General features: G+C 36.4%; 1 protein-coding gene across 13 annotated transcripts in view; it reads left to right on the top strand.

Moving 5' to 3' along the window:
• SLC4A7 (solute carrier family 4 member 7) overlaps positions 1-27,672 on the top strand; it is a 92,322-nt gene that overhangs the window by 45,996 nt on the left and 18,654 nt on the right. For 4 of the 13 annotated variants that reach the window (XM_069007336.1, XM_069007333.1, XM_069007337.1 and 1 more), the window contains exons 4-16: positions 1,847-1,982; positions 2,989-3,149; positions 5,367-5,555; positions 8,282-8,650; positions 14,037-14,152; positions 14,939-14,998; positions 15,589-15,746; positions 17,697-17,784; positions 19,335-19,481; positions 20,889-20,992; positions 22,513-22,687; positions 25,105-25,238; positions 25,796-26,041. In XM_069007336.1, the coding sequence (XP_068863437.1) occupies positions 1,847-1,982; positions 2,989-3,149; positions 5,367-5,555; positions 8,282-8,650; positions 14,037-14,152; positions 14,939-14,998; positions 15,589-15,746; positions 17,697-17,784; positions 19,335-19,481; positions 20,889-20,992; positions 22,513-22,687; positions 25,105-25,238; positions 25,796-26,041 (2,083 nt within the window). The remainder of the gene's footprint in view (positions 1-1,846; positions 1,983-2,988; positions 3,150-5,366; positions 5,556-8,281; positions 8,651-14,036; positions 14,153-14,938; positions 14,999-15,588; positions 15,747-17,696; positions 17,785-19,334; positions 19,482-20,888; positions 20,993-22,512; positions 22,688-25,104; positions 25,239-25,795; positions 26,042-27,672) is intronic. The other 9 variants (XM_069007338.1, XM_069007335.1, XM_069007345.1 and 6 more) reach the window with 5 other exon arrangements.

Genomic DNA, 27,672 nt, shown 5'->3' with positions numbered 1-27,672 from the left:
ATGGTAATTTGATCAATGATCTTATTTAAATATTTGCTTCAGCCTTCTTGCTGTCCGTTAGTAAAGGAATTGTACTGCCTCCTAAGTTTTTGGTTTGGATCACAAATTGGCCCCCCACCCCGATCCTCAGGAGATGAGGATTTTGTCATACCATTCTCTGGAATGAAATTATTTGGCAGTACTCTTAGCTTACTTAGTTTTTCTTCGAGACCCTAAGTCCACTTTATTCCTAGACTGCCATGAGTGGGCAAATTATGGTGCAATGTTTTAATTTAAGTGTGGACACCATGCTGTTCACGATTACCTTTCTATGACTAGCAGCATGTTCTACGTGGGACCAGTACCTGAAACAAAGGAGTTTTCAAATGGAAATGCTTTGAAAAATCTCCTTTTACCGTTCCCCTGCAGTTCTTGGTTTCAACCATCTTCAAGTCTTCCCTCCCAAGTACAAATTATTATAATTGATGTTGTGTTTGTAGTGTCTTGCTGTACAGTTTTTGAAGAAACAAGTGATACTAAGTTGATAGAAATTCAGTTATCTGTTCTGGTTTCTTCTGTATACTGGATGCACAGGGTTTGGCAGGATTCTGGGGTGTATTGGTTTTGGGATGGAAACAGTCTGCTATAGATATTAATTGATAATGAACTTTGTTTGCATTCAAGATCACATTTCAGAATTAGGCTAGTGGATGATGGTATGTACCAGAAAAACAATGCTAAAGCAAAATTCAGTTTGGAATGAGCTTTGTTAGTAATTCAGATTTTATGTTCAAATCTAAAAGGCCATCTTCCTTCTACAGTAGAAGCATACAGTTGTATATATACCATATACATGTTCATATCTAACAGCTCTGAGAGTGATTGTTTCAGTGAACAAAGTAAAATTTTTAAAATTTGAGAAAATAAAAAAAATTTTAAATTGAGATTTACCTGGATTTTCTGTCTCTGACCTTCCTTGCGATAACATTGCAACTAGTATATTATTGAACCCTTATAATATGAAAATTCACTCAAGTTGAAACAAAATCTTTGTATAAGTATTAAAAGTATCTCTAAAATGATGTGGTTTTTATTGATTTTTTTTTTTTAAGGTTTTGCCTGTATTAATTGAAATCCAGTACTTACTTAATCATTAAAGATAGTTAAATTTTCTAGCATGTTATTATTGAGCCTGTTCCACTAGGCATTATGCTATGAGAAGTTAAAATATTTTCTGGATGCTTCAGCTGCATAGTTTTCAACTTTCCTATGCTAATTTATACATAGTCCTCCAACCATGCAATGAAAGAATTTTATCCTACATAAGTAGCAGTAGACCACAGAAAAATCTGCTGCTCTAACAGTGAGTGCCTGGGTACTCACTGGTGACTGTGATAAACTAGTGCTTGGGCAGCTGATCTGTAAGTAAGGCTGTTTGTTTCCATCAGCCTGTTTTGTTTTCACTTTTTCTCCTTTAGTGTCTTGTGTCATGATGGTATTAACTATTTTGTTCTCAAAGTGAAAAGGAGATTTCTAGGGTTTTGGTATATTAATTTTTACTTTTTTTTAACCAAATTTGCTGTTGATATTCATTTTCATATTGGCAATCTATAGAAGAGCCAAAAATAGTTGAGTAATTTTCATAAATATGCGTTTCCAGATGTTTTGTTTTCAGAAACGGTGCAAAATTTTCAGAGAGCCTTCTTTTAAGGAAATGTGTATGTTTCTTTTGTTCCTCTTCCCTCTTAAAGAGGATGTTGTCCTGTGTATTTCTGGGTGAGGGCAGGAGATTTTACTGTTATGTAGTGTTCCTTGTGTAATAGAAGTATGAATTCTTCTAATTGTTCCATTTCTCCTTTTCTTCAAGACACACCATCCCAACGAGTGCAGTTTATCTTGGGTACTGAAGATGATGATGAACACATTCCTCATGATCTCTTCACTGAAATGGATGAACTTTGCTTCAGGGATGGAGAAGAATATGAATGGAGAGAAACTGCTAGGTATGTTTGGAATAGATTGTTTCAAGGTATATCTTACAGTAATTTTTCTCCAGAGAACTGCAAGCCAGGTTTAGGTTAGAATCTTCACTATCTATAGGAGTTGTGTACCTAATTCATGCTAAGCAACCCAAAATTTTAGTTTTTTGTCCAACTCTGAAAGAATCAGTATGGTTTCTCAAGAGACCCTCAGTCTTTCTGGTGGTGTGTTCACTTTCCTAAAACTGATCATACCAAACATTGTGAAAGGTAGGAGTATGCTGAGTTATAAATGCAGGTGTTCATCCATGGAGTGTGGTATTTGCAATCTCAGAAATCTCTTTGGTATATTATTGCCAATATATTAGTGTCATTTTTTCTCAAATACAAAGAAAATTGGGTTTTATGTTTTTCTTGAGTAGTATTTGATTAGTTTTTGGCAAATTGCATGCCTGAACATTACAGGATACCATGATTCTTTTTGCCCCTTAGTGGTTTAGTTGCTTCTTTCTACATACATTGTGATGAATTCTTCTGCATTCAGTACTTCAGCTACCTTGTTGCATGTTAGCTTTTGTAGAAGTCCAATTTGCATAATGCCTGTGAGTTTGAATCAAGATCAATTTTTAGTTTCACATATTTATATTGCCTAGTTCTTAAATGTCTGACAGCACCCTTAGGAGACTTGAACATGCTATATGGTATGTTTCAGACAGCTTTCTAATCCTAAAATACTGATGAAATAAAGATGCACATCAGGTAACGAGGCAGACTGCCATATTCTTCACAAGAACATGTGAATGGACAGGTATTTGTCAAGCCCAAAGAAACAAAATAAACTAAAACTAAAAAAGTTGTGTGGTTATTAAGGCCTGATAAAATATTAATCAGTTGGGCTGTCTGAGAAAATGAAAGCTGGTATGATTTAATGGGATTTCCTGTTCTGTGTCAGCCACATGGAAGAGTGGGGTTGCTTGCCAAAGTTTCCTTCCAGGAGAAACATAAATATGTGTATGTGAATGCATTTCAGGTGGCTGAAGTTTGAAGAGGATGTTGAAGATGGCGGTGATCGATGGAGCAAGCCTTATGTAGCAACTCTGTCTCTGCACAGTCTGTTTGAACTGCGGAGCTGTATTCTTAATGGGACGGTCATGTTGGACATGAGAGCAAACACACTTGATGAGATAGCAGGTTGCAGCAAAAATTTTAAAAAATATTTTATTCCTAACTTTTAATCTATAACTTGAGGTGGTTTTGGTCATGTCTTAATGTTCTTGAAAATACTGTGTTGAAGAAACAGGTATGTGCATGCTCACTGCACTTTTCTTGATCTGGTTTTGAGGACCTGGTCCTATAAACTTCACTTAAAAAAGCTACTGTGGATGAGTAGGAGCTCCTTAGTATGTATTTTAGGATGAGGCCCAGAACTTTGCCTTTATGTTCTAATCCCTTAACATGTTCTCTGTCTTTGTTTCTACAGATGAATTGTAAATATCTGCCAGAACATTTTAGGAGTTATTTGTGCCCTTTAGTACCATAATTATTAATCATATTTTGGCTGATGTTAACTTGATGCCATTAGTGCAGTTGGTTGTTGCACATCTGGTATTTTTTTCACCTTTATAAGAGGTGAGCAGAAATAAATTTTGTACATGTTGTTCGACCTACTGTCTTGAGTGTCCTCACTAATCACATGGTCATTTTGGATACTATGCAGGCAGCTTTGAAGACTTCCATATGTATATATAAAATATATACACATATATATACATTGTATATGTCTGCTTGCTCTAAATGCCTTTGAATTAGTTCTACAAAATTTTCCCAGTATCTCTTGCTACAGGTACCACACAGTGGAATGCTTTCTCAGGAATTATGTTAGACTTAGGGTTGACCAACGTGTGTGAAGGACAAGGTGTTTTGGCCTAAAAATCTTTGGCAGTACTGGAAATGTTTTCTTGTTTTGAAATCCTTAATATTCAGTGAGGAAAATGGTATTCCCTTCCTATTTTTATGACTTCCTGAGCAAGAGTTTTCAATACATTGTTTGTAAATGTAATGTTTTGGTTTCTAATATTATTAGTTGTGATTTAATTTATCAATAATCTTAGTACATAAGGAAAGTAGTTGCTTAATTCTGTGTAATCAGCATTCCCAGTAGCAAGTATTTTAGTAGGAACTAGGTTGCCTTAAGAGATTGTATGAATTGGTTTCAAGTTAATTTTAGGTGCCATTGTGAAGCATGTGGGTTAGCAGTGCTTGGTATACAAATGTGTTGTCTTATTTCTACGAGCCAGGAGTACCCAGTAGGTGTTACTGTTTCTTACTCATAAGAGGAGGGAGAGGGTGGCAGGTTTCCTTTTGAGAACCTGTAAGGAGAGGCTGTGTTCCCAGAGATCTCAGAAAGAAGCTGCGCTGTGCTGACAGACACTTGGCTGCGTGTTGTTCTGTTAGTAAGGACAGAGCCCTATCCTGAGCCCTAACATTTTTCATTGTGAAAAGTTCTATGCAACTTCAGTTTAACAATGCAGTTAAGTCTCAATGCACTAGTTAAAACTGGCAAAATATATTTAAAAATTTGTCACATAGGTTTGTGTTGCTTTGTACAGGTTGGGGTCTTTTATGAATTTTTTTTTTTGTTTTTTAAAAAAAAGGACCCCTAAGAAACCTTAGATGTTTTCCCTGATATGTAGGCTTTCTTTCCTGGTGTGAGCATACTGCTGAGATGCTCTTTTGAAACTTGATGTTGTTTGACAGATGAGTAGTTAGTGTTAGATGATATACCTAAATTTTTTTTTTGTACTTCGTGTTCTAAAGCATGTCAATCACATGAAGTTTGATAGAGAGTCTCAGGAACTTAGGGCATCTGAAGATGACAGGAGTTGTGTAATTCATCTCATTCTATAGCAACTTTCACTTTTATATAGTTGTATATACTTTTAAAAGTAGGAAACACCAGGTTAAGACTGTCAAAAGTCAGTTTTCCATCGTGTTTGTCTTTGTGTACTCACTCCCAGTGCAGGTTTGTTGAATACAATAAATACTTTTTTTGAATGTGAGTTTCCATTGAAAGTTGAAGTAAATGACTATAAATTATAAGATACTAAGTAATTTATTTCTTGAAATCATGCTAATAATAAATACTCTCTCTTGAATCTGCATGTTGTGCTTTTCTTATTCTCACATTTGCTTGTTTAGTGACATCTTTGAAAATTTCCTGTGGGTTCTTGAAGATGGTTTTGCTAAAGAAAAGACTTTTCTTTAGCATAGAGATTTAATTTTCTTTAGCAGATAGATTTAATTTTCTTTTATTGTTTGATGCAGCTACAGTGCTTGAGTGTGGTGAGAGAGAGGTTTGATTGCTACCTATATAATTTTCTTCTTTGTTCTTTTGTTATTATTATGTAGATATGGTTTTGGACAGCATGATTGCCTCTGGCCAGCTGGATGAATCCATAAGAGAGAATGTGAGAGAGGCTCTTCTAAAGAGGCACCATCATCAGAATGAGAAAAAATTCAGCAGTCGGATCCCTCTGGTTCGGTCTTTCGCAGATATAGGCAAGAAACATTCTGACCCTCACTTGCTTGAACGAAATGGTGAGATAAGTTGTAGCATCCAGTTCCTACTAACCTGGTAATTGATGTTCTCACTTGGAGATGAAGGAAAGGTCAGCTGGTAATAACAGATAAGTGTTTCCTTCTTGATGAGCAAAGAACTAACAATAAGAGTGTGTGTGATGTGTGGCTGTGGATGTTATTTTTTAATTTACTCAAATATTCTACTCCTGCCTGTATACCATAGCATGCATTATTATTTTGAAGTATAGTAATAGACCTACATTGGTCCTAATGTTTTTTTGTATATGCTTAAATAAAATGTGCAATTTTTGAGGAATTTCAGCATCATAGCATAACTTTATCCATGTGTCAGATGGATCCTACTTGCTTATACAGTCTTTGCACAAGAGAGTTAGTGATCATGTCATGAGTTCAGTGATGCTGGCAATTGCTGTGTTTTAAGCCAGTGTTGTAAGTTCATTTGACAGGAAGTTCGCTATGCCAATGGTGAAGGTAGTACTGTTAGCTAGGACACTGTTTATTTTTATCTTGTTTTGTAGAGGGGGGTCTAATGGAAACAAAAATCCCAAACCCAAGAAGGGTATTAGCAATGTTCTTAGAAGCCGCATCATATCTTTTTTGAACCAGTTCCTGAAAAGTTGCCCTAGACATCTAGTCTCAAATCCCAAATAGGAGTATGTACTCCAGAGCAGCTTACTTGTATTGTGCTTTTTTATGGAGCCTCTATTAGACATATAGAATTTCAAATGAAATTTTGTAGTCTGGTGTGAAAACTTAATTCTGATTTCATGAATCAGTCCTTGAAGTGATCTTCCTTTTCTGTCTTGAAAGATGCCTCATTGCTTAGATTGTTTGACTTAGTTAAGTGCTTGTTAGGAGCTACATACGCTAGAGTATTCTCCTGTGAATGCCTGAGATTGCTGATATTTTTTGTTAGCCAGTGAATATATGATATATGCTTAAATATTTCTCTAATAGTTTCAGAATTATTTTTTCAGGAATGAAAATGCAGCTAATTTATGTAAGAGTGTAATGTCTTCTGTAATTCCTGACTTTCATGTTTTGCTCAGCAAATGTGAAAATTCCACACACACAAACTTGGTTTTGCCCATCCTTGAACACCTGTATCCCCAGGTGTAATTCTGCAAATTTTGTATTTGGGATCTCTTTCTTGTCAGTTACCTTTCATGTATCACTTCCACTTTTTAGGGCATTTTATTATTAATACGCTTTCTACAAGAGATTATGGGATATATGCTGAAATAAGAAAACTGTATAGTATGATGAACTCCTTGTCAGCATAAACAGATTTGCTTTTCTCTTTATAATCCTATGGTGTTTAATAAACTGGTAAACCAAGCATGCATATGTGCATATTAGTTCTTAGTCTCCTTGGGGGTATGTGTGTGTTAGGACATCTCACGTGCATGATTTATCACAGGTATACTGATGGAAGTCTAGTTATTACTGTAGTGATGAATGTAGGCAAAATCAACCAAGTCTCCTCTATTGGTCCTATTTTCTTTGCTGCTCTGCAGTTTTGATGTTTTAATAGTTGAGTTTTGAGGCTTTTGTTCTTAAATCAGGTTTGTATCTGTAGGATCCACTCTTTCATTATTTGTGGGGAGGGGAATGTATGTGACCTTTACCTAGGCATGCTTTCTGCACCTCTTTCCTGTTAATTATTCTGGGGTTGTTCAACTGACTAGTCTGTAGTGCTTGGTATAAATGTGAGAGTAAATGTGTCTGGTTTGCTGTTTTCTTGCTTGATGGCATGGTACGTGAAACCGGCATGTTTTGGATTTCAGCAATTGTAGGAGAAGTCATCATTAATGTTTTCAATGAGACTGGTTGTCCCAGGAAAAGTGTTTGTGGCAAATAGGAGAAATGGTATCACAAAACCTTTTAATGGAAACACTAATATGAGCACAAAGAGTCTCTCTTCCGGCTTAAGGAAGAACCGAAATCCATTACAAACTCCAGTCTGAGGGAACCCTCACAAGACTATGTTCTCTTCGTATGAAGTTAGTGGGACTTGGAAAATAGAGCAAGAAAACTAAAAAGGGATTTTTGAGAAATGTGTGGTTTTAGGCATATGGGGCTACTGGTAAGTCATAGCAAGAGGGTGTGGAGAAGGGGCTGTATCTGATTTCTGTGCCCTCTTCAAAAATACACAGTAGACTACAGATGCCTGGGAAAATTCTCAGTAAAACAAGACTTTTATTGGAGGACAGTTGCATTTAACACATTTAGATATGTTTGGTCATGATCGCTTTTTAAAAATTAATAGTTCTTTGTACATAATGGATAGAGATAACTAAATTCTTGTAATGTTCTGGTTGCTAATGATTTTTTATTTTATTTTTTGGATGGATTAACAGTAGCTGCTGGACAATTTGGAATAAGAAATTCCAGAAAAATTTAAGAGTCAGTTTCAGGAGATAATTTTTTTTTTTATTAACAAATCTAACTCTGAATTAAGATAATATCTTCTCCCTCAGATCTTTGGCATTCTAATTAGTACTCCTCAGTAATTTCTGACTTTCCTAATGTCTGAAATCAGATTTGCTCTTATCTTGTATCTTACTTGCATGAGTATGACACTTTGGCCCGTAAAGCTTGCAATTTACTATGTAAATTGTTAATGCATATTTGTATCTGTGTGGGTTTGTTTTGTTTTGTTTTAATTGAATATAATATATCCCTTTTGTAAGCCTCATGGTGTTCCATTTGTTTTATCTCAGGGGAAGGCCTTTCAGCCTCCCGCCACTCTTTGCGAACAGGTCTCTCTGCCTCAAATCTTTCCCTGAGAGGAGACAGCCGTTTGTCAGTTCTTCTCAGTTACCTTCTTCCTTCTTCAAGAGCTGGGACCCCGGCAGCCTCAAGGTGTACAACCCCCGTAACCACCCCTCAAAACACACCACCCTCCAGTCCTACCTGCAGGCTCCCGCCAACCACAAGTGCCCAGCCAAGTCCACTTCAGGGCAAGGAATTGCTGGTGTCACCTGCCAGTGATGATATTCCTTCAGTAGTAATCCACCCACCTGAGGAGGACTTAGAAGTGCAGGAAAGCCAGGAAAAGAAGACAGAGGAAAATATTGGCAAAACACCAGGCAACTATTGAAATTTAAGCTGTCCATGTGTGATGCTCTCTGCATCTGGATCACTTGCATTGCGATGTTTTTGGCACATAACGTGGGCACAAAGAAATATGATAACTATTACCTCTGCCTGCATGTTTATTTCTTCTCAGTTGTGACTGTCTCCTTGTTTGGCATTTTTAACTTTTTAGCTTTTAACTAAAGCAAGCAAAAAATTCTTTAATTAACATTCATTTGTGTAATTAAAAAGAAATATGGTTTTCATATTTAATATATAAGCAAAATGTCAAAAATGGTGGCCTTTTCCTTTCACTCACCTACTCCATAGTGGGTTTTGCTTTGGTTTTGTTGGTGGTTGAGTTAATGTTTTAAAACAGTGCTTGATACCCTGAGATAGGTGCAGCTGAAAACATGGTAAAGTATTAGCGGTGAACATGGAAAGAATTAGGAAGGATACAATTATCAGTGGCATTATTAATTTAGTTGTATCAAGAAGTCTTCAAGCTTATTAGCTTCTTATTTTTGCTTTTGTTCTCTTAAAAACCATTACTGTTAAAACCAGCAGTAGTTAACTGATGAAATTGTCAGGTTCAGTTCACCTGCAGCTGTTTCTGGATAGTTCTCCATTAGTGCACTGCTTCAGGCATCAGACACTCCGTTAGTGTTTTGTGTTTGGTGTGCAAAATTGGAGACAGTAGTTAGGAGCTTGTTCTTGTAGGTCAGAGCTCAGCAATTTATTATTTTGTTATCTTCAAAGCTATTCTTCTTTATATGTAAAAAGGTATGTAGGTGTATAGATAAGTTGAAAGAAACCATTAGAACTTTCCATCCTTTCTTGAAATGTTTTTAGTAAAAGTTGCATAACTCATGCATTCTGCATATGTACTGTTATACTTTCTTTACTTTTGAAAAATTGTCGCCTATTTAGAAACTTCACAATTCTTCTTGGCAGATTGTTTTTAAGGAGTGATCATCTTTCTTTTTAGCCTTCAGGCTCTTCCTCCCTTCCCTAGAAATTCGTCTTGCCGAAATCTAGCCTGTAGGTTTGTCTGCTTTAGGGCTGTGTGTGTTGGAAGTGGAGGGGCTGATTTCACTCAGTTCTTCCATCAGTTGAGGCTTTTCTTGGTTTCTTCCTCACTTGTTTAATAAATAAGAGCACACTGTTACATATAGCAGTGAAAATATGCTGACAGAGAAGAGGCTGTGGTTATCTGCCTTTTCACATTGTCAGCCAAGCCACTGAAAAGGAAAGACCAAACTGTCATAGTTTCTTATCTTCAGTTGAAGTATAGAGGCCTCATCATTACTTAAATTCAGAAAAGCAAACAAAAATCTCTTTTTCTATCTTTCCTATAAGGAAATTAGGAGAATTCACATGACGATAACTCTCTCACAGGTCATCTTCCAAAGGTGCTTAGAAATCAGAAGTAAAATAATAGCTGTAATTGTTTTTCCAGTTCTCATTTCTCTGACAGGAATGACAGCATGCCAGACAAAAGATCTTTAGAATCCAGGAGAAGGCAAATAAATAAAGCTCAAGTATATGATGCTATTATTATCGCTTATTAAAGCTTTCTACTAGAATCTCCAAGTCATGTTCAAATTGCTTTTGTTCCTCATGGGGATATTTCTCATAAAGAAGAGGTCTGAAAGGGATGATTTCCCAGTTAATCCATAAGTAAAAGTCTTTCTGGAGAATGATAAACACCAACAATGAAGATATTTTTGTTTCCTGGGGTTTCCCCCCCTTTTTTAGTTCAAGTAATCATCTGACCGCAGAAAGACGCATTTTTTCCTTAGAGATGCTTTTGAAGACATTCTCAGACTATGACTTCTGGGCTGCAACTGCACCAACCTCTGTCTTGGGAGACAAGAGTCAAAAGAAAACCCTGACAAGGAAGTCATCTTCCTGGTATTAATTAAATTTAACAAAATCTTCCTGGTCCATTCCACTAAAGGTTATGGTCTGTATCACCTCTCTGGTAATTCAGAACGTTGCAATCTGAGTACATTTTCCATGTCTGTATGATTGAGTTGGGTTTGCCTACTGTAAGCATTTGAAACTCTGATAATTTTCAAATAGGTGGCTTTCTTCTGTTTAACAGTCCTCTGTCATTGGCCTTGTGTTATTCAGACTTATTTTTTAGGCTTCATAAATAGCTGGAAGGTTACTGAACTTAATGTGAGTTACTGTAAAAGGAGGGAGAAGAGACATAGCTATGGTCTACCACTTAATTTCAATCAGCCAGTCATCAGTTCATAGTACGTCAACCAGACAAAGGCTTCTCTTAATTTTTCTAATTTTGTCATTAGTTGAAGAGCAGTGTTTGTTTTCCCATCTTTGAACTGTTGAATAATGAATTTCATAGGAAGGGCTAGGAAGTGACCTGTGTCACAGCTAAAAATGAACACTATTAATTCACCAGCATCACTGAGCTTTCATAATGTCTGTGAACAACAGCAAAAAAGCCCATTTTAAGAGGTCTTTTGGTCCACTGATAAATGTACTTTAAAACTGAGCAAAATAACATTTACAACAGCTTTCCTCTTACAGTAATTGCTTACTGAAAATAGTGATTCAGAAAGGTTTGCATATATGCTCTCTAGTAGCAATTTGAATGGGCTTTTTTCACATTAGAGCTATATTGGAATTTAGTTTTAACATTGATTTTAGTTTCCTCAAATACAAATATGGTGAACTTCATATTTAGAAGGTTTATATTACATAATTTTTGCTTTTCTAATTACAATTATTTTGGAATAGTCATGCTTAGGTGTTGAACTCATATATTACTCATGTTTTTATATGAAACAGATGTAAGTATTCTTGCTTTCTTTTTTCTGTAGATATTGTTGATTAGATTTTTGTGATCACAGTACTAATTGTAGTTGACTAGAAAAGCACATGATCTTCAATGAAGGTGTAGTTGTAAGTACTTAATAACTTGAGTTTATGAGGTTTTATTCCAAATTACTTGAGACTCAATCCACTGTAGTCTTTTGGAGGAGACAAGTGGTACATCTGCCTAACTAACATCAGGAAGAGTACTGTGTTTTTAAGGATCACCTCGATAGCTTGGTAACAATGAATTTCTCTGTCTTACAGTCTGAAAAGTACTACTACATAGTTGTTCTTGAGTTTGCATCTACTGAACTGGAGAAGAGAGGGAACTAAGTTATTTTATTAATGTGAGATTGGAATAGAAGTGTTTCACTATTAACAAAGATATTTTTTTTTCTTCAGAGTTTTCTTGCAAATAGCAGATTGATAGATATGCGTAATGAAGTGCAGTCTAATGTGGAAATGCTTGCTCAGGTCTGAAAATGTGTGAGCAGTATTGTCTTGTGAGAGCAGCAGTGTGTCCGACTGCAAGGCCAACAGAAAGGAAAACTATTCACACACGGTTAGGGATCAGAGAAATGTTCCTGTGTCAGTGGCAAAATGTGTGAGCCTTAACTGTGACTGATTGGAGAAATTTTGAAGGCAAACCTTTTAGAAGAATCAATATGACTTTAGTACTGAAATAATAAATATTTCTGCTAATATGTAGAATCCATATTCTCTGTCCTTCTCCTTGATTGTCTCTCCACTTTTTGTTCTAGTCTCTGCTTGCTCTTGTTCAGGGTTTTTCCAAAAAGTGCAAAATGATGCATTATGGCTCATCTTTCATCACTTAAAAACATTTTAAGTTTCCTATATTACTACAGAGAAGGGGAAAAAGTGAAAAAAGTTTTTATGTCTAAACTCTATATTATGCGGCTCTTCTGCAACAACTGTTAAATATTTTTTTCTAGTTCTACAAATGCATTAATTCCTAAGCAGTTAAATACTTTGGTCAGCTGATTTTGTAGATGGCTGATGCTATGATTCTTGTGAATAACACATGCAACGTGGAGCAGAAGAGTAGAATGCATTTTTTTGGTGTTTTTTGTTTGTTTGTTTTGGTGGCTTTTTGTTTTTTTTTTTATTTGGTTTGATTTTGTTATGTTAGCTCATTACTTGTGTGTGTTAGGATTTATGAAGGAAATGACAGCCTATTAACTTAATTTGATTTTTGCTTCAGGAAAAACTACCCACACCACTTACGTCCCTTATGAACTGTAAGAATGAAAATTAGTAGTAAAGGCTTGGACCTGTATGTTTTTCATTAACTTTTTGAAAGAGTTTTTTAGAAACAAGTACAGAGGTGAAATAAAATGAATTCAATTGTTATTTGAAATGCTAAAAAATGTCAAAATTGAGAAATTATAAACATGGGGGTATTCAAGTAGTTATGTGGCAGTAGTTATTATGATGGAACAGTAGCCTAATGGTAGCCAGAGAGGGCTTCATTTATATCTTGACTAGAGAGATGCTTGACCTAAATACAGACTTTCTCCATGTTTAGGCTTCAGTCTCCATGTTTCTCCAATGTTTAGGCTTCAGTCTTTATCTAGATGTGGTTTTGAAAGCATGTGAAAGCATGTTCTGTCACCACAGCTGAAAGGTCTAACGTAGACAAGAAGGGCAAATGCACTTCTAGTGCATGTTAAACTGAACAAGTAAAAGTTCTGTAATTCAAAAGGTGGGATTTGGGCTTGGCTATGCATGCCTAGACCAGCTTTTAAAAGTTAATTGGGTAGAGAGAACCATGATGCAACATGGAATTCAGTGTGCATGAACACTTGGGTTACTTGCCTTTTGCACCCTTTACTGAACCTGCAATTCAGTGCTGCTGGCAGTATGTAGCAAGATACAGAACATGGTTCTGTTTTGGTGCAGGTGTTAAGAGGGAAGCTGTATGTTGAACTTGAAAACTACTGTGTGTGCCTCTTCAGCTCAGGCATCTATTCCATATAGTAATATGTGGCCAGATGAATAGTGGGAGCTTTGGTATGTTTTTTGAAACCGTGGTTTGCAAGCTGTCTGTCCTTCATGTTGTACACTACTTACTTGTACAGCTTAGTTAACTTACTTGACTACATTCCTTGTAGTTGTAGCCTGAGGCTTGCTGACACTTTTTACAATTGCAGTAACTGCTACACAGCAGACTAGAGGTGTTTGCATTTGGTGTCCGAGGACTTCTTAGTATGGTGAAGATGCTCTATTCTAACTTCTGAATCAGTTAGGACTGAAATGCCAGCAGTTACTTTTTCTGCAATTAAAGTAGCTGATGTTTTCTGGTGACTGTTCTGCAAATGGCCATCATTTGGGCAATACTTAATTTTCTAAAAATTATGTCATTATTTTGACAACACAGCAACTTGTTAATGTTGCATTTATGATACTAATGTAGGGCACTTACTGAATAACGTGCACTTTTGCTTTAAGCAAGCTGCCACATTGAGTTTTGGTAGTGTTGCACACTCAGTTCACTTCCTACACCATTTTTAGTTTATCTCCTTTGTTTTAATTTAGGGCTATTGGCTTCTCCACAGTCAGCACCTGGAAATTTGGACACTGGGAAAAGTGGAGATGTTAAAGGTACTGGGACAGGAGGAAGCAGAGAAAACAGCACAGTTGATTTTAGTAAGGTAAGCAACATTAAATACCTCAGTCTGTAGCATCAATTAACTGTGTAAAAAAAATTGTGATACTTGTAACTTCCCCCTTAGTTACAACTAAGAGTGTACCAGTGTACACAAGAAATAGGTGCTGAGAGATAACTTATGTCACATTATGATCTAGGCTAAATGTGTCACATGTTTTGAAATTCTTCCCAGTGGGAACTGTCTGATGATCTTCTCAGTATTTTGGTAACATAAGAGTGGAGCTGCTGTACTTTCTCATGCAGATGGAGATATTTTCACATCTGCTATTAAGACTCTTATGAAAACAGTTTTGTAGATTGTGTTGTAACTTTTTTTCCCTAGGACTTTTTGTTGGTTCCTTTCTTTTTTTTTTTTTTTTTTTGTGAAGAGGGTTTTTAAGAAGGATTTACTTTATATGAATTACAAGTTTCCTCTACAAAAGTTGTTGTACATCTTAATCATTAGGAACATATAATACCACTTTCTGAAAGAAGCCTTGTAAAAAAATCTACTGTAAATTTCTTATATTTCTTTCATAATTTAAATTTGCTGGGCAAGTTCCATTGTGGCTGATACTATAAAGTTCAGTCAGAAGTGTCATCTGTACTGTGAAACACTGTAAGAAAATTGTTTTGTCAAGTTAAATAATTTTGTATAAGGAAAGCTAACTTAAACTGTAGTTCTGATCTAATCATGGCAGTTGCCATATATTCCTGCTCCTCTGTCACAGTTTTTATATTTTTGCTTGGCCTGTCCTTGTGTACACCTGCCTTGTCTCCTGTTGGACAGGAGTCAGCCTCCTGGCACTGTAGTTGTGGCACACTTGGTGTGGGACTCAAGAGGCCATCTGTAAGTTCTCTAGCTAGCAGTGTCACTGGTGCTTGTGTGTGTGTGTGTATGTGAACACAGAGTTCATGTGCTGTACCATTTTCTAATGCACTTCTGTAATGATGTACAGAAATGGAGGTGAACATTTTCAGCTGTCATATTTTTTATGGATGAAAAGATAAACATACAAATTATTCTTCAAAATTATGACATATTTGAAATACACAGCTGTGAAATAACTTACTGCATTCTGGAAACCATGTGTAATTACATGAACTCTCCTTACTTAATCGTGCATAGATTTTGTTAATTTATGTCCTATCACGGAATGTTTGTCATGATAATGCTAGAAAGGTGATTATGCAGTTTGGAGTCTTCTAGAATGTACTAGGTGTTAGTAATTCTAACTTATAGAAAATAGTTTATTATTATTTGGCTGGCTGGCTGACATCTTCTAAATGTGTTTGTCTTTTCTGTATTGTGGGATATTTAATTTGCTTTTTAATTTTTCTTTGTAGCATAAATGTCTAGTAAATTCTGATAATTATGTTATGGAATTTCTGCTAAGAAATGTAATGGAATAAACACTTGTTTCATCTTTGTATGAATAGGTTGATATGAACTTCATGAGGAAAATTCCTTCAGGAGCAGAAGCATCAAATGTGTTAGTGGGAGAAGTAGATTTTTTAGAAAGACCTATTATTGCTTTTGTGAGGCTCTCCCCTGCTGTGCTTCTCTCGGGTCTCACAGAGGTTCCGGTTCCTACACGGTAAATAAATGCCTGAGAAGTCTGGCTTTACTTATGCAATAAGATAATAATATTTAAGATCTCAAATATCTGTAAATTTTTATATATACTGTATTAAGCTCAAGAATGTAGAGTTTTGTTTAACACTGTCAGTCATTTGCTGCAAAATTTGAAGGAATGGGATTCACAAAATTCTCTGAATGCATAATATAGATACATATCTATCTCTGTATCTCTATATGCACACACACATACATATATACGTGTATATACACGTAAAGATGCTATCTTAAGCAAGTACAGGAGTTGAAACTGCTAGCTGACTTGAAGTAAGAGCAATGAGTCTTCCAAGTTTGTGTTGACATTTTAAAGATGGGCATGAAGCTAGTTATAGTTCCCTTCGTGTGACACAGCTTGTCAGTGGGGAGGAGCACACTAAGTCTGAAGGTCTGTCTAATCTGAAGCTCTGCTCTTTCTCTACAAATGCTCCTTGTATGAATGATTAGGTGGAAAACAATTTCTTTATTGTATGCCCAAATCTACATGATTCACATTGGAGTAATCAATCAATCTGCAGCTAATACATGGAAGCAGTTTTCGGTGTGCAATATGCTATCCAACCTGGTGCAGTCACCACTGCTCCCCCAAACCCAGGATCTCGCCAGTATGCTGTGGGTGTTATTTGCCCCAGATGTTCAAAATACAGGTCTTATGATGAAAGTAGAAAATCATTTCATCAATCATCACAGAGGACGCTTCATTTTCTGTGCACATTGATGTATTGGGCTGTTCTGTGGTGTTTGGCATACATTTGTACATTTATGTTTTTTGGTGGGTTTTTAATGTTTTAAAATGATCAAAGTATTTGTTTATCTTCGTGATTTTCAGCTTATGCACTCTTTTGAAGGGCAAAAATACATATATGTGAGAATTTTCAGAGGGTAGTTGACAGGAGTGCTCATAATATTTATTGGGAAATCCTAAAATTTCTGCATACAGATTACTGTATTACTGTAGTTAAAATTATTCTGTCCTAAGCTTTTCAGAATGGTGTAGACTTGCAGATCTGGAATAGCATACTTGGATCCTGAAGATGCACTCTGTTTCAGTTAGGGTAGTAAACCTGCAAAGGAGACAGAATTGAGCTTTTTGTACTATGAGTTGAAAGAAGGCGCTACTTTTTTCAGATGTGTTGTGCTTGGGAATGTCATTTTCATGGAATACAGGAAGAAAGTTGTGAAACAAATTACTGAGGTTTACTCTTTGGTTTGTGTCCTTTTGAATTTATAAAATGCTGCTCCTGTTCAAGGTTTTGGTGGGTTTTATGTTAGGCACTGTTATTGCGCAAGGAGATGGACACTGCTAACATATCTGTGACCCAACCTCCAGCTTGGATTAGCTTCCCAGAATGTCACTTACTTTAAGTGTTCAAGTATCCGAGTTCCCTTCCTTTCCTCTGACACAAGACCAGGATATGACTATATGAGTATGCCCAGAGCATTGCAAGCAGTACATAGGTGCATCCTCTGTGTGACACACCCAGTCACAGCAGGTGAGGGGGTTTAACTCCCATGAAAAGGTGATCATCAGGGAGCCTAGGACAGGTCATAAAGCTCCTAGGCTGCCACTTAAGGGGTCTTTGCTACTGGGAATGTCAGAAAGGATTAGAATCCAGAGGAAATATTCATTGAGCTCTAGTCTGTGGATTTCTACTATGTTTAAGGCATTAGAAGAATTGAAAAATTAGTATTAATTAAGAAGGTGTCTGAGTAATTTTGGTTCAGGCTTTGAGCTCCTTCCAGTAATGGCTTTAAAATGAGTCTTTTCACAGTGTTGCAGCAGTCTTTTAAGATCTGAAGTGGTGAAAATGGTTTTTTTACTTCATCACTAAATTTTCTTTAAGCATTAATTTGAAAGACCCCCTATATGCAAATGAGTCAGCCATACTTATCTCTATTACTTTCTCCACAGATTTTTGTTTTTGTTGCTGGGACCAGCAGGGAAAGCTCCACAGTACCATGAAATTGGGCGATCAATAGCAACACTTATGACAGATGATGTGAGTGATCTATTTTAAATGCTTGTAGTTAGTCTAGAATAATGTATTTACCAACTGATTGCAATAAATGATCTGGAGCAGTAAGTTAAAGAAAAAACCCACAAATCAGTTAAATGAAGAACTGTAAACATCATAATTTTTTTGTGTTAGTGAAATAGATAATGGTAAATTAGCTTTCTTCCTTGTCTGTCTGGAAGAAATCCTAAATGTATTTCTGAAAAAAAATTTGGCTTTGATGTATAAATTTCATTTTTGTGTTAAATTGGTTAACAGAACTATTAAATGTAACTGCATTTGATATGAGTCACTGTATGTCAGAAAGGACAGAACCAACTGCGGAAGTGCTCGGGATACAAACTTTTAAAAATGCATGCAATTGAGTCATCATAGGTTGATGATGAGGTGGTTTTTTTAATCTAAGCAAGGTCAAATAAATAAAATTAGAATTTTAATAGCCTTTTGAAGTCATATGCTTAGAGCCCTATTGGTTTTAAAGACCTCAGGGAGGAACCAGGACTTTTTAAGTGCTGCCATCATACTGAGCAAAATTAGGGTGTTTTAATTTTGACTGCACATTGAGCGCCACCTGCTGAACTGCTGATAATTTTTAAGGTTACCTAGCAGAAATGCAAGTACTTTTTACTCTAGAACAATTTGAAGTTTGGGAATGTAAACAAGAAATGTGTCATTTTGCAGTTGGTAACCAGTCTGTGAATTTAGTTCTTGTTCAGTGTGAGAACTGAATATTAAAATCTTTAGTTGCAGCTTCTGACCTTTTTTAGGTAGGCTAATCTGATTTTTAGGAATACTCTAGATCACAGAAATAAAATAAATTATTCAATGGTCTAAAAAGATGTGAATAGACTGCAGAGATCTGTTTTAAGATTAGAAGATTTAATGGTACTTGAAGAAAAACAGTTCAGGTTTCAAATGTACAGAAACAATTTAGGATCATCTTGTACAAGCAGTTTTTTATAGCAAAATAGCATTTTTTTTCCTCTGTGTGTGTAAAATGCATCTTGGAGTTCATGTTGTAGTAGTCTGTAAAACTACATTTTTTTTAGTAGGATTGGTTTCAAGTGCTTTTTAAGTAGTCTTCTAAACTTAATTAAGCTAGATGTGTAAAAATGCATTCTTATTCTTAATAAAAACTTGTGATTTGGTTTGAAGCTTAGCTGAAGTATTTTTTGTCATGATTTAGCACAGCATAGTGGTACAGTGGCTGTGGGGCAGAATTACTCAGATAATAGTACATGAACTTGATGTTCTGAATATTGAAAACTAACTTTTTATTTGATTTTAGAAATTAACTCAATATTCATTTTGAGTTTGAAAAAAAATTCCATATTTTATGGTCCATAGGAATGTACATACCGGTAGTTTTTAGTTTAAAAGTATGTAAGTAAAGTAAAAGCCAAACTTTTGAGGACCCACAAAATATTTTGCATGCCTTTTTAAAAATAATCATGTGTAATCATTATATAATGATCATCAGTTCCTCTTTCAGAAAAAGAAAACAAAAATGAATGTTGAGTACTTTCTTCTTGTAGGTTTTCCATGATGTTGCCTATAAAGCAAAAGACCGAAATGATTTGTTGTCAGGAATTGATGAGTTTTTAGACCAAGTGACAGTCCTGCCTCCAGGAGAGTGGGATCCATCTATACGAATTGAGCCACCAAAAAGCGTTCCTTCCCAGGTAAAAGGAAAGATAAAGGTCCAGTCTGTCTTGTGGTGAGGGGGCCTAAACTGAACGTGACATTCGAACTTCTGAGTACAGAGGGACAATCACTGCCCTAGTCCTGCTGGTCACACTCTTCTTGACACATGCCAAGATCTCACTGGCCTTTCTTGCCACCTAGCCACACTGCTGGCTCCTGTCCAGATGGCTGTAAAGCATCAGGAAAGTCCCCACATCTGTTTTGCAAGGAAAAGTGGATTGTCCATTTAAGTCAGAAAAAAATTTTAAAAAAGGAAAAGAAGAAGGGGAAAAAATGCGTTAATCAGTTTTGTGTTAATCAGTTTTCTGTTAATTTTATTTACTATATTTCCTTTGAAATACTGAAATGAGTTTGTGTGAGAACTGGGAGAATTGGTGAGAAATTGTACTTGAGGTTCATGTTACCAAATTTTACTACTAGTCCAGCAATGATCAGAAAGAATATTTTAATTCTTATAAGAACTTCTGTTTGCATGCAGCATTGATTGCAATGCTTTAATGTATTTTGTCTAGCATATACTGTTCACAGAATGTTTGTGAAATAGATATAAATCGATCACATTGCTCAGTTGTGATGATACAGGCTTAGAATGAGAGCTAAGGGTCCTTAGAAAAGTGGGTCCTTAGAAAGACTTTCTTCTTTCTTCCCCTTCTCCCTCTTTACAACTTAGAGGAATTTGAGCCTTCAGGATCAAAAGCAGGGGAGAGACCAGTGCTTTTGGTTCAGAAGGTTGACATTGGTGTTGAGACCAGTGGTGGTTTGGCATAGTGGGTGGAATAGAAGGGGGTAACAGCAGTGCAGTTTATTCATGAATAGCCTGAGGTTACCATGTAACTTGTGTTCAAAATAAGCAGGGCTCAAGCTTTTTTGGAAGGCAGGCTCAGCTGAAAAATTTATGAGGAGCTGGTAAGCAGCTTGCTCAGCAGGGGAATGACTTCTCATTTATATTTCAACTAAATACTGTGTCTATCATAAAAAGAGGTAAGTTTCTGCTGCATGTTAAATGTTTCTGCTCTGGAAATGGTTGAAGAAAAAAAACGATCTAAAGATTTCTGTCTCATGGTTGAGCCTCTACTGTATGCTGAAAATCTAGGCTTTGTTTCATTGTATTTCAGGAATCTATTTCATGTAGATATAGGGAAGATGAATGCTGTTGTGCAAGGTACTAATAAGGTCTTTTGGGCAGTGTTGTACAGTTCTAGTCACCTGCACTCAGCTAAAGATTAGTTTGGAAAATGGAGGACTGCTGATGTGCTGGGAATATGAAAAAGGGTGTGGAAGGCACAGAATTTCTGCATGCTGTCTTTTAGTTATACTTTTTAGTGTAAAAGCAGTCTCAAAATATTTTATTTCCTTTTTCTTTTTTCCCCCTGTCTCTTCTGTAGGAGAAAAGGAAGGCACCTAAATTTCCAAATGGATCTACTCCTCCAGGAGAGGGTCTTAAAGAAGAAGGCCATCATGCTGGACCTGAACTTCAGAGAACTGGAAGGTGTGTTCACTTCCCTAAATGCTAGCTACCATAAAGAAATAAAAGTGATAAATCTTCACCTTAATGATTGACATTTAAACATTAAAAAATCACAGTATAAGTGTCAGAGCGCATCCTTTGTCCTTTTCAAGTGTTGGATTCTTGCCTATAAGTGCCAATCTGCTTAAAGTATTTTCAAGCCTCTGGCAATGTTTCTCAACACATTTGCGAAGGATTTCACATAAGATGCTGCCTAATTTAACTAACTGACTTTTAAGAGATGGGTTTTAAATTTTAATCTTCAGGAGCATGCAATTATCATAATTACAGCAGGAATGTGCAATTTTCAGTATTGGGCTAGGTACTAAAAAATCCCATTAATGCAAATCTGTTTTATTAAATGTATAGGAAATGGAAAATTAAGAAATAAAAAGTGGCAAAAAGTAGTTTGGTATTGATTAGCTTTGGGTTTTGGTTAGGTTTCTTGCAGAGATAAAATAAAATTGAAGGAGTTTCTTTCAGTTATTGTTGTTCTCTGTTAATTCCGAAATATTTGCCAAAGAAGTCTCCAACATTGAAAATACCTGGTTATGATTAAACTTTAATATCTGAAATGAGAGTAGAGATTAAATCAACTGAAAAATTCTGGAATATATGTACAGTGTTGTTATCCCCAAAATAATAAACTTCTAAATCAAATTCATCTTTTTCATACTTTTCTGAGAAAGACTTTACAACATTTGTATTGAATTCTATCATTGTGGCTTTGTTTTAATTACTTTTTACTGTTTGTGTAGGCAGTATGTGGAGCTGAGAAGTTCATTTCTGCTCACAGAATTATCTGTAGATTAGGCTTTTTCTTTGGAATGTTTGGGTTTTTTTAATAACTAAAAATAATTTTTTCTAAGTGCAAATGAGTATCTAGTATTTTGGAGTCTTTAAGATTTTTTTTAAATTGCTTTTTAAATTCTTGGTAATAACTCGCGCAGTTGTACTAACTTATATATGTTTGGTTTTATACTTATAGAATATCTGTGTATTCCAGATAAGAACACTGTTAAAAATGATAGACCTAAATTTAGTTATGGACATAATCATATGTATGAAGAGAATTCAAATTAAAAAGCTACAAGTATGTGTTGGAGTAGTAATATTGAAATGTGTCAATGCAGGGATCTTGGCTGAGGTTTAGCATATTTTTTCTGTTCCTTGTTTTGAATATTCTAAGACAGATTTGACTTAAACATTGTTTAGGTAAAATGGTTTGCAAAGTTATTTTTTCAGTATCTAGCCCATATATATAAAAAAAACCTAGTCAGCTTTTAAAAATGTGGGTAAAGTGCTTGATTATATTTGGAATACTGCTGAATTGGAATAGATAAGATTCTTATTTGTGTTTTTAATTGTTATGCTTTATTCTGGATTATAAAATAGCTAATTTGTGCCGGCAATAGGCACTGGCAGTCATGTGTAGCCCATAGTTTTAAACTAGCTAGAATCCTTTAGTGTACAGTTTGACGAGTTTCATCTCACCTATTTAGGCTTTTTGGTGGTTTGATACTTGACATCCAAAGGAAAGCACCTTTTTTCTTGAGTGACTTCAAGGATGCATTAAGCCTGCAGTGCCTGGCCTCGATTCTTTTCCTATACTGTGCCTGTATGTCTCCTGTAATCACTTTTGGAGGGCTCCTGGGAGAAGCTACACAAGGCAGAATAGTGAGTACAAAGAATGGTAGTGGCCAGGCTTTTAGACCTTCAGAGGCAAGTCACTGTGTGCATTTGTCTCATTTATTTATACTTGTATTTGAAGAATTTACCCACAGCACTTGATTAGCCTGCCCCAAAGCAGATCTTCCCCAAAAGGTAATTGCTATGGAAAATGTGGGGAACCCATGTGAACAGGAGAAGATGCACAGGGGAGGTAAAAAAATGTTTATCCTGCCTTATTGGATGAATGGCTTAATGAATTGAGAAAAGGCTTGCATTGCCTTCTTTTTGGCTGCTTAAGAGCAGTAAATAGCAGTAAAGGTGCACCATCCCACTAGGCCTACTTTAGGCAAAGTCAGAGGCTCAAGGTGGATAGCCAAGAACGTGTACTGGCCTTGAGTAGTAGGCCTACGAGGATGATAATGCCTACAGTGTGTGGCCAGCAGTCCATTTATGAAACGGACAGGATATGTTTGTGCTTGCACTAATGGTATGTTGCTCACAATAAAATAAAGTGTCTGAGGTTTATCAGCAGAAAATACTCTTCATTGTAAATGTCTCAAATGTAAACTGTCTGCATACAAAGTTTTGGTAGTGTTAAGTTGGGCAGTGGATAAAACCAGCACCTTTTTCACCAGAATATCATTGCACTTTAGTTTTTGAAGCAGGGAAAAATTACTTAATATCAGCAATGTTAGTAACTTAATGTCAATTGGTTTTTTAAGTAAACTAGTGTGAAGTGTATTTTCTGTTTTTAAATCTATCACAAAGAAACAAGGTTCTGTCCTTTTGTGGGAGGGAAGGATGTATTCAGACATGTCCTTTACAAATTTTAAGGTTCTGTTGAAGCTTATAGTGTTACAAAATCCTTCTTGATACTTAGATGAAGTTTTTAAACTTGTACTATATTAAAATTTAGTGAACTACTTTATCTCTTTCAAGTATTGCTGTTGACTCTGCTATTTGTTTATTGATGTAGCACTTCAAGCTGATAGAAAATACAGAACTCAGTTATGTCTTTTCTGCGTGCTGGTTTTGCCACTCTAAATGTAGGAATGATTACTAAAATGTCAGTGTAAATTTTGAACGTACAACATATATAATAATGAAAGTACCCTCCTTTTAAAGCTTTATTCTCAAACACCTTCTTTCTTTTAGCTATCTGGAATTGTTTGCGGGTTTGTTCCTGCCTTCAGATACTTGGTGTGCATCATTGAATAAAACATTTAGTTACTCCACACACATGTTCAAGCACAGTAGCTGACATTGTAAGGTACACAGCTTGTCTTTGAAACCTTCCCTCGCATTCTCAGAGGCCATCACCTCCACAGTGCTCCTGTCTCTGCCACCCTGACTGAGAGCCCCAAGGTTAATGCATTGACTAACCAAAAACACTAATTCAAAGGTAATAGAACAAGAGACTGGGATTATATTTTTTTTTCCTAATATTATGAACAAAGGACTCATTTTCATTTTTAATAGCCCCAGTTCAGCAAATCATTTTGACCTTTTTCAGATGCTTTCCTGAACTGGAGCTCAAGTTTGCATAAATACTGTTTTCTTAGGCTTGCATAATTTCAAAATAGCAAATGCTTAAAAGTTCCACCAGGAACACTGTAATTCCATTGCAGGAATCTGTAATCCATGACTTCTCATAGTGGTAGGTGGTGTATTTAACTATTTTCAAGTAAATTTAGTATAATTTTAGTATTTAAAATTCTGGCCTCTCTGTTTTGAGGTGCATTGTAAATGTTTTTTTTTAGCAGAAAATGTTACAGTAAAACATTTAATTCAAGAACTGAAGTAGATACCTTAATTCCTTGAAAAGAAATGCATTACCAGGTGGGACATTGGTTTACTGCTCATCTATTTTTGGTGTCATGTACACATAAACCAATATTCTTCAGTAATTTCCCCTGCACCTATGCCTGTCAGTTTGTTTTTTTTTTTTCCTTTTGTAATGCTTGGTTGACTGATGCAGGTTTGATACGGCACACTGTATCACGTTTTGGTACAGGTATGTTGCAATATATATATATCTACTTTACAGAGGCCATTAGTTGTTTCTGTAAACAACATGTTAAGTAACTATTTTCTTTTTTGTTTCTTTGTTTTAGTTTTTTTAAATTTGTATAATTGTTGGTATGTTTTTCCTCCATAGCTAGCAGGACTAGTAACTTGTTTTCATGGTTTTGGATGGCTTTATGTTTCTCAGGAGTGAAGTTTTCAAAATCTTGTCCATGGTATTGTTACTGCAAAACTGTGTTAAGTTATTTTTGTCTCAAACATGGAGATTAACTGCAATGTGTTTACATCTTGTCTTGTTTCTAAGTCAATGCATCTTAAGGCTGTATTTATGCAGATATGATGCTAAATGCTAACCTGAAAGGCAGCATAGTTACAACAGTTTCTTTTCCCCCAAACAGAGTGCAATAGAGTCTCTCTTTGGAGCCTCATTAACTGGGATTGCCTATTCTCTCTTTGCTGGGCAACCTCTTACTATCTTGGGAAGCACCGGACCAGTTCTAGTATTTGAAAAAATATTATTTAAATTTTGCAGGTAAGTGATGTTTATATTGGGTTGATGCACTTTTTAACTTTCTAGCCTGTTAAAATGGCTGTAATTGGAAGCAGGTGTGCAGTAAATGTGTACGTCCATGAAGGTAAATACAGTGGCAAGGGAGTGAGAAGTTGATACGGTTTGGTAAAGCTGTGAGGCACTGGCAAACCTGATGAGAAAATCAGTAATAAGAAGTGGCAAGGACTTAAATAAAAGTTATATTCTGACTGTGTGAAGATGTTGGCTTTGCTTCTGCAGGGGTAAGCAGAGATCGATCTGCCCTCTAGGAGAAACCATCTGGGTAGTTCTGGAGAGATCCATCCCCATGATGCTTCTCAAGCTAGGTAGTTGCACTGTCAATCCTAGAAACACCTTGCAGTGTTGCTTTGCTTTGGTGGGAGATGAGACAAAAAAGTTTCTGCTTCCTTCAGAGCTAATATCAAGCATGAGAAAAGTGCTAAATACCTATAAAGCTTGGCCTCAGTGTCTTTTCAAAGAGAATATAGTACAGATGGGTTTTGGCTCAGTTAATGCCTTTTGTTTCTTTCTTCACACAGGGATTATGGTCTTTCCTACCTCTCCCTGCGAACTAGCATTGGTCTGTGGACTGCATTTCTATGCATCGTGCTTGTAGCCACAGATGCCAGCAGCCTTGTGTGCTACATCACTCGATTTACTGAGGAAGCTTTTGCAGCACTTATATGCATCATATTTATTTATGAGGCACTGGAAAAGCTTGTTCATTTGGGAGAAGTGTATGCCTTCAATATGCACAATGATTTGGATAAACTGACTTCATATTCGTAAGTACCAACTTTCTATCTGTTAGTGAAATAAATAGGAAAATATAGAGAGACATATTGTTTATTAAATGGCAGTGGGTGCCACTTCCAGGAAGGGTAGGAGGAATGCTAAGGGTGGTATGGGCATGAGAAACCTCAGAAAAAGTCTATTCAGGATGCTGTGGAATTGAATTTTCTGTGTTAGCTATGGGTGGTTGGAAGGGATAAGGGGCTATGACAAAGCCTGCTTTAACTGCAGCTTTACTAAGGGTCAGAACAGGATTTCTGCCATGCTACTTCTAGGAAGTGTAGTTTCATGAAATAGGATGAATTGGGTTGCCAGCTCACACCTGCCAGATGGAGATCCTGCTTACTGTTGCTCAGAAAAACTGCTAATTTCTCATAGTTTAAATGAAATCATATAAATGCTAGTGCTGCCTTCCTGTTGGAGATGTGCATCTTCCAGCTTTAGTTGTACCTGTGTGGTCAAAATATGGGTGAGGGACCCCCAACGAGGTCATGTGCATGCACTTGGGGTGAGAGTCCCTGCTTGTTGCACTGGGCAGTCATTCCCTAGTTGGAGAGCAGGATACTCACTGTCCTCCTGGGCAGCTGCTCTGCCTGGCCAGGACAGTGATCATCTTGCACACAGCATGACCTCTAGCAGTGTCAAACCAGGTTTGGACTACTGTGTTTCCCCTCCAAGATCTCTGGTCACTTTTACAATCATTCAGTGTTTATTCAGTACTTTCCTTCAGGGGAAAAGGGCAAACACCCTGTCAGACTGCTTCTTGTATTCTGTTCACACTTGAGATTTACACTCACTTTCCTGTCTTAACAGCTGTTAAGAGCAGGCCATGTTGCCAGGAGTGGGCTGTGGGAATATATTCACTTCCTTATTTTCCCCTTTCTACTGGCTGCTCATCCCTCTGTTTGAGTGGCTTTGGGTCCTCACTGGACTCCTGTATGAGCATGGTAAATTCTGATCTGGCAGAAACTGTACTGTAGGTCTTCTGGTACTTGCCACCTGATTGTGTTTTGCCACAGGCAGGCCACGAGGGTGGAGAGGGGAAGGTGGGATTTTAATTTGGTTTAGCTATATGGTGTCACACATGTTTTTTGGGACATGCCACTGTGTTCAGCTTGGGTTTGTTCTATATTTTTTCTCTCACAAAGCTGTAGGGGATCCAGCTGTTCACAATTGCTTTATTCCTCCTTTCACTTTCTTTTTCTCCCCAGTCTGTAACTTCCAGTGGGGAAAAGGATGCAGAACAAGCATGTTCAGTTAACTGAGCCACAAGACAATCTCAAATACTCTTATATTTTTCTCTGTGTTTTTTTTTTTTTTTGTCTTTCTGGATTTCTGCTTATCTACATGGTGGCATACTTTATCTTCATTGCCTTTGTTGAGAAATTTGTCAGTTTTCCTTCAGCATGCTTGTTTATGTTGCTGCCTTGACCAACAACTAATGATGTGTTCTGTCACATCATGCTTATGGTTGCAATTCCTTTCTCTTCTGGTGATTCTGTGTTGGCAACTACTTTGTAGGAATTACAGCTTTCCACTCCTTTCCCACTTCCTTTTGCTATTACTTTAGGATTCAGTTAACAAAAGAAAATTTGTTTACTTAGTATTTTTAAAATTCCCCAAA

This window comes from Aphelocoma coerulescens, chromosome 2, assembly GCF_041296385.1.
Source record: "Aphelocoma coerulescens isolate FSJ_1873_10779 chromosome 2, UR_Acoe_1.0, whole genome shotgun sequence".
Lineage (NCBI taxonomy): Eukaryota > Metazoa > Chordata > Aves > Passeriformes > Corvidae > Aphelocoma > Aphelocoma coerulescens.
Note: the sequence above shows the minus strand (reverse complement) of the source record. Positions and strands in the feature narration are given on the sequence as shown.